This window comes from Polyodon spathula, chromosome 53, assembly GCF_017654505.1.
Source record: "Polyodon spathula isolate WHYD16114869_AA chromosome 53, ASM1765450v1, whole genome shotgun sequence".
Lineage (NCBI taxonomy): Eukaryota > Metazoa > Chordata > Actinopteri > Acipenseriformes > Polyodontidae > Polyodon > Polyodon spathula.
In genome coordinates, this window is record NC_054586.1 from 293,256 (window position 1) to 300,599 (window position 7,344).

At 40.8% G+C, this 7,344-nt stretch overlaps 1 protein-coding gene across 2 annotated transcripts; it reads left to right on the top strand.

The window, feature by feature from the left end:
* Positions 1–743: 743 nt before the first annotated feature.
* hoxc10a (homeobox C10a) lies at positions 744–5,414 on the top strand. Of its 2 annotated transcripts, none has more exons than XM_041239302.1 (2): positions 744–1,578; positions 4,569–5,414. In XM_041239302.1, exons 1-2 carry the CDS (start codon positions 858–860, stop codon positions 4,844–4,846), a joined length of 999 nt encoding a protein of 332 aa, XP_041095236.1. In that variant the 5' UTR covers positions 744–857; the 3' UTR covers positions 4,847–5,414. The 2 variants fall into 2 exon arrangements, with proteins under 2 accessions (XP_041095236.1, XP_041095237.1); XM_041239303.1 differs by having other exon boundaries at positions 744–1,569.
* Positions 5,415–7,344: the final 1,930 nt, after the last annotated feature.

Sequence of the window (7,344 nt, forward strand, 5' to 3'; positions counted from 1 at the left end):
GTTACATCTATACATGAAATCGACAAGCAAGTGCTGTAAAAATATTAGATACAACTGAAACGCTTTTTTTCATGATTCAGAAAATATAATTACCGCAGGCAATTCAGATATAAAAACACAAAACATTTATTGAAAATCGAAATCGTAAAACAAACAACAAAGCAAGTTTCCGCTTATTTACAATGTCTTAATCAAAAAATATACCTTTTAACTAGACTTTTTGACGCTCTTTTTGTTAGAAGACTCACGCTGGAAGTGACGTTTCTTTACAAATAAAAACAAAAAACAAACAAACAAAAAAAAAGGAACGGTTTTGGTTTCTCTTCTTGCCAAAGTCAATGTTGCTTTCCGTAGCTTCGCTGTTCTGGTTTCAATTTGACTGTGTTTTCTTTTCGCCTGTTGATTTGCCTCTTTCTCGGGTGCTCGGCTGATTGGAGGGGTAGATTTCCCTCAAATGCTTTCTTTGTTCGGGTGCGCGGCTGGCTGTTCCATACCGCGACTCGCCGGCTAGATGGCGCTGCTGCTCCACGCACGGATTCGGAATCTCACCAACTTGACCCCCGTGACGTCACCGCCGTCTGGTTCACCAAGGCCACTTCCAAACCCCATTGGTCTGAAAGTCACGTGGCGGGGGCGCAGCGCATGCATAATTAGGTAAATGATTGTGTTTTTTTTTTTTTTTTTTTTTTTTTTTTTTTTTTACAACCTAGAGAGAGAGAGAGAGAGAGAGAGAATGAGAGAATGAGAGAATGAATATGTCAGCTCCCAACTATAGTAGCAGTGGCAGCAATCGTTTTGGAAACATTGTATCTAAATAAATAAATAAATAAATAAATAAATAAATACAATTATAAAAAATGTCCTGTCGCAACAACTTCAGTGCCGATTCCTTGCTTGGGTCTCCTTACCGAGGTGAGAATTATATTTCTAATCCGGGTTTGTACACCGTGCAGCCAGGTTCCGAATACAGCTGCGGGGTGATGAGAACCCGTGGGATTATCCCGGCTCCGCTTTCCAAACACGACGATGTCAGCTCCGCCAGCCTGGCCATAAACACCCACCACCCATCTTACCTAGCTCAGCTTGACGACTGGGGCGACTCCAGACCTTCCAGGATCGAGGAACCTGTTACCAGAGCGCTTCTGCCCTGCTCGTTCCCAAACAGCGTCAAAGAGGAGACTGCATGCTGTATATACGGGGTCAAGACTGGGGCGAAGGAGGCGACCGACCAGCCGGCCACTTACACCCGACTGGGAGCCGTCGAGACTTGCCACGCAGAGCTCGAAGTACCCGTGCCCAGGTATTTCCGAGTCACTCAAGATTATCACCCCTTGGAAAAGAGCCGGGGCGGCGTGCAGAATGACTTTGGAGCAGGTTTCGCTGCCACCACCGGGGCAAGCCTGCCCACCAACCACGGGGGATCCCCGGCACACGTCACAGAAAATGGCAAAGACCCGGTGGCATCGGAAATCAAGAGCGAGGACGTGGCCATGGCAAAAACATTGACTGCAGCGGGGAAGGGACCAGTGAGCAACTCCAGCACGGATAACTCGGAAAGCGAAACTAAAGGCGAGTATGGTGAGCTGAGCAGAGTTATTTAATAGGCAGTAGCTGTTTGTTTTGCTCTTCAGTTTAGCTATCGCGTTCGGGGTGTTGTAGGATTCTGGGAAGCCGTGTCTTGATAGGTTGCTTGTGGAGTTTTGCACAGGACTTGTTTATAAATAGCAAGGTGTGTTCGCTCAAGAATGCTACAGTTGACAATTCAAGGTAAAAGGTAGCAATTCAGTTCACCTGGGGGAAACAAATGCCGATTGCTTACTTCGGAATAGCCTGTATTTTTAGTGTGTGTGTGTGTGTGTCATTTTAATGTGATGACATGTGTGTGTGTGCGCGCGCGCGCGCAGGTATTACTATCAACTCCCCAGTTTGTGAAACACGTTTAAGAACTAACTATGCCTTCCAAAAATAAATAAATAAATAAATAATAAAGTGCCCATATATTTAGTTTGTTGTTGACTTTCACCCTGTGTGGAGTTTGTGTCTGACTGAAGTTATAAATAGTAAATACAAAATATGAGAGTCAGTGAGAAGTCAACCCAAATATAGGAATGCAAATGTGTGTGTGTGTGTTAATGCAATTGAATGTGTGTGTGTGTTAAAATGTTGAGACAAGAAACTCAAAACAAAAACACAAAAATAAGACTCCTAATGTCGTGCGCCACATGATATTAAATTCTTGATTATCATGTGCAGTAAATACATAAGTTATGTTTGTATAACTGTGCCAAAGGGTATGGAAACATATAGCTTGCATGAATTAATACAGTGCAAACACACACACACACACACACACACAGTCAAGACAATACTTCTCTGACTGTGTGTTGAAAGTGTGTATACAACGGATGCGCATCCTCCGCCGTCTTGACTCCGGTTTGCTGCGTGTCTTTGCTATCCCAGTGTTTGAAGCTTCACGGAAGCGGCAGAGCTCCGCAGTCACACGCATGTGATCAGTACACGGTTTCCTCGTTTTAAAAGCAGGTCTGTGGTCGCGGTCTCTGTTTTGTGAAATCTTAATATATCAGTCAGTTATTGGCTGCTGACAAGCGGTGTTTTATTAAAGTACTTTTGTTTTTTCATTCGTTGTTTGTGATGCGTACTGCACCAGACCTTCCTAACTGATTGGAATGGAAGAGTTTCGTGGAGATGTTACACTCTGAGAGACACAGACACCCCATTGACACAACCTGGATTATTATTATTATTATTATTATTATTATTATTCCTACATAATATCCGTTATTTAATTATTGGTCTGGACAATAGCGCTGTTAGTTGACTTATACTAATAACTCGGAGATATCTTCACATGCATTTTAATAAAAATACACACATAACACTAGATAAGTATATAAGACACGTTTTCATATAACAACAATGGTGGTGGCGATTACATTATTAATAACCGTACAGCTGTCTAACCCATCTGGAAATCCAGCTTGTTATAATAGTAAGAAATTATTTGAAGCAGTTCGTCTATTTTACACATTTTGCTTTTTAAACTTACGACGTTCTTGTTTTCTGATTCAGTAATTCACATGGGCAGGGTGAGGATATGTATTCAAAACTAGGGCTGCAATTCATCCATTCGAACCAAGACACAATCCAATTCGATTCGATTGCGTGCAAGTTGAAAATTACACAGTCAAACTATCTATCTATCTATATCTATCTATCTATATACACACACACGTATTTACATCCCCAGAACCTTGTCGTTTTAATCTTATTTAAACGACTTTTTTGTGATTTAAAAAGCTTTTTAAATTTGGTTTAAATTTAAACTTTTTTTTATATGTAATAAACACAGTAGACATAAACTGTGTACCCTTTAAAAAAAATTGCAGAAGCGAGTTCAATTGTGGCGTGCGATCCACAAGTGTGTGTGTGTGTGTGATTAATATGCATCTCATCTGCAATCACAGATATTATATATCCCACCGCCTTGATTTAAGAAGAAAAACGGTTTAAAACACTCGACAGCTTTTATGGAAAATGTACCGATAAACTTGCAGTCTAGAGAGAGAGAGAGAGAGAAAGAGAGAGAGAGGGAGAGAGAGAAGGCATTTATAGGAGCTTCCACGTGTATTATTTTTGTGCCATTAATTTTTTTTTCCTTTATAGAAAACAAACAACAAAAACAACATCAAAATAAATAAAGGCATAGCTGTAATCTTAACATTGAGGGGAGTCTGCTTCGAGAACAGTGCTTGACACTTACAAGAATGAGTTAGAAGAAGGAGGATAGACACGACACTTTCGACACAGCTGAAGGGCTTTTGTGTGAAAAGTCCTGAACTAAAGATTTTAGAAACATTTAAACATCATGTCTACATCAAAACAACATTTCATTTCAAAATGTATGTGTGTGTGTGTGTGTGTGTATATATAAATTAAATAACAGGCTTTTGAACTTGTCACGTTGAATCGTACAGATGAATGGAGTTCAAGCAGGTAGCTATAATATCAAAAGTAAATGTATTTACATTGCACGATCATTGAGATGTTATTTAAACCAGTCATCATCCGCCACAAATATACAGCCTACGCAGGATTCGATTTCTAATGGCTTCTCTCCTTTCATTATCTGCTCGTCAGACACGTTTCTTTAATATAACCCAAGGAATGTGGATTCTGTTTCCAGATCCTACAGCATGTGTTGCATAATCTCACAAGGAAGACAGATACCGGGCTTTCATCGCATGTTACCGGCGGGGCCGCATGCGTAGCTGCAAGTGTGGGTAATGACAAGGTTTCTATAGATAGATAGATAGAACAGACAGATGCACTATACAGCTATTTGAAAAGAAACACACACATGCATTCTCGTTTTGTATTGTACAATGTATTGGTGTATCTTTTAGGCATGAAAAAAATAACAAAAAATAACACAGACATATTTTTAAAACTTGCCTATCCCTGTATAGAGAATTTATTTTTACCTACATGTTCAGAACAATGACTTTGTTTAAATGCGTTTATTTTTTTATTTTTTTTCTTTAAAACAGAAGAGAAACAAGAGGAGAGATGTGCCGGAAGTTGGCTGACAGCTCGCAGCGGAAGAAAGAAAAGATGCCCCTACACCAAACAGCAGACCCTGGAGCTGGAGAAAGAATTCCTGTTTAACATGTACCTGACTCGAGAGCGCCGCCTAGAGATCAGCAAGAACATTAACCTCACAGACCGGCAAGTCAAGATCTGGTTTCAGAACAGGAGAATGAAACTGAAAAAACTGAGCCGGGAAAGTCGCATCGGAGAACTGTCATCCGCCTTAACCTTTACATGAGATACGAATCTGGGGAGAAAGGGAGAAGGAGAAGGGGAAGAGATAAAGAGAGGGAGAGGGGGAGTGAGAAGAAGCTAGCGGGCAAAGTCCATATTCAGGATAGTAATAATAAAAAAAGCCCTCGATTAATGGTTGACAGATGCTGTGATTCATACTGAGCACAACAAGAACAAACAACTGTATAGCGGACTAGGGAAATAGGAATTCTCCTTTCCGTGTTAAAAAAATAAATAAACACGAAAAAAGGATGTTATGTGAATGTTGAGGTTTGTAATGAAACCATAAAACCAACCGCTTTTACAGGCACGGGCTGGAGAAATACTTCCCCTATTAAATTATATTAATTGCATATTGTATTACAGAAGAGTGAAATGTTTTTTTTTTATTTCTCTGTAAAATTGTATTTACTCCCCCACCCCCAGAAAAAAAGATATATAGATCTGGAGGATGTCCCTTTTTGTGATCTATTTGTGTTCTGTGTGACTCTGTGCATGTATACCTCGATTCACCGAGCAAAAAATATCATTAAAAACCCACACACAAGAAAAAAAGAAACAAAACAAGCATTCGGAAAGTTATTTCCTCCCACGATTTTCTCATTTATTTGAAGTCTTCCCCGATCTCGCTCATCCAAAGCACAAAAAAATGAAAGAAAAAACCCTCATAGCAGTTTTATATACGTGGGAGAACCGCAACGTTGATTTAAATATGTCCAGGTGACCACGATAAGTCAAGGTCATAAAAGAGTAATGCCGGGACGCTCCTTGTAAAAGCGCTGTGGATTTTATGATGTTCAAATATAATGTGCCTCTGCGGTAAAGATGCATTCAAAGGTGAATGAGTAGGAGGGATCTGGATCTTAGAGCTCCGAGCCTCTGTGGAATCGCTCGATTCATTCCAAAGGTTCTTTTAGAACTGGGGCAACGTTCCGTTTAGGATAGCGGGGTGCGATCACTCCGTGTGGGATCCGACCATGGAGGGGATCAGGAAAGCACGGCTGTGGTATGCAGGACAACGGTAAGCGGAATTATTATTACTTTCATTTTATTTATTATTTTTCTTTCATTTTTCGCCGCCTGATCAAATACTCCCCAAGCGCAACGGAGAGGTGCCGAATTCAATGCATCGCCTGTCCTTGTTTTTTTTTTTTTTTTTTTTATATATATAGGCAGTGGTTATTATTATTACAATCTGGATCCCCAAAAGAAGGCATGTAGCCATGTGTGTCTCACTGTCTGGAAACTATGCGTTGGGGGAATTGCGTTAAGTTGCAATAGATAGTTTTTTTTAAAAGGCTAGAACACGTATATCTATCTATCTATCTACATAATCTGAACAAGCTATAATACTAATCTTTCTTTTTCTGTCGCTATATGTCTGTATATACTTGCTTTAAATTGGCATTTATTGTTTTCGGGGACAAGCTAGAATAGTTACAAGCTATAATCTATCTATCTGTCTATCTATCTATCTATTTATCTTGCATAATGGGACAGCGGTCGGTTAGTTTTTCGATTAATTTGCAGATTAATACCGGAAACACTGGGTTCTATCACACCAGTGTCAGAAAACTAAACGCATTCCTAGCAGGAATGCAAACTAACTGGACTTGAAGCGATGTACAAACGGGTGTGATTTCAAATGAAGCTTCACTTCTCCCAGCTGTGTTGCTTTGTGTTGCGGTTGTTGAAGTTTATCTGTGTTCGATCTGTGTGCTTGGAAAGGAACGCAGGCTGACGTTTGTCTTGACCAACATTTCTCAGACTCTTTAATCCCATATTTTAAAGATGAAAATAAATTAAATTAATATTCTTTCTGCTATACGGATCTCCCCGCCCGGCACCGCTGAATCGAGGTGTAGGTAGTTTTATGCCCGCCCGCACCGCTGAATCTTGGTTTCATGCCCTCTCGCACCGCTGAATTGTGGTGTAAGTATTTCCGTGCCCGCCCGCACCGCTGAATCGTGGTTTAGGTAGTTTCATGTTGTTGGGTTGGCTCTTCTGTTGCTCGACAACAGGAAAGTGCCTTAATTACGTCAGCCAGTCTTCATCTCGGGCTCCTTAGCAAGCACAGACTCCGCGAATGACATTGTAGCCGAACCCGCTGGATTCTCTTTGAGGTGCGTTCTGTCCGGTCCATTTCGGTTGTATGGATTTCTCGAGTGTCGAGAAAAAAAAGGAACCCTGCTAATCCGCATATTGTTTTACTGCCGTTGATGAAGATGTGGAGATCACAGTTATAGGGAACAGGGGGACGGGTAAACTTTGAAAGAAAGGTGCAGGTGTACTGAAGACACGGGGTTTGGGAAATCGAGGGAAAATTATAGCACACAGTCAAAATTAAATTCACAATGACTGCCTCGGGTATTGGTGGAACGCTGCCCACCTTCCGACAACGCGGTCAAGCAAGAGACGGAAATATCATCCGTACTTTAATAGATGTCTATTACTGCGAGGGTATAGCATCTAATCATTCTTCGTTAAAAAACGAGCTACCCC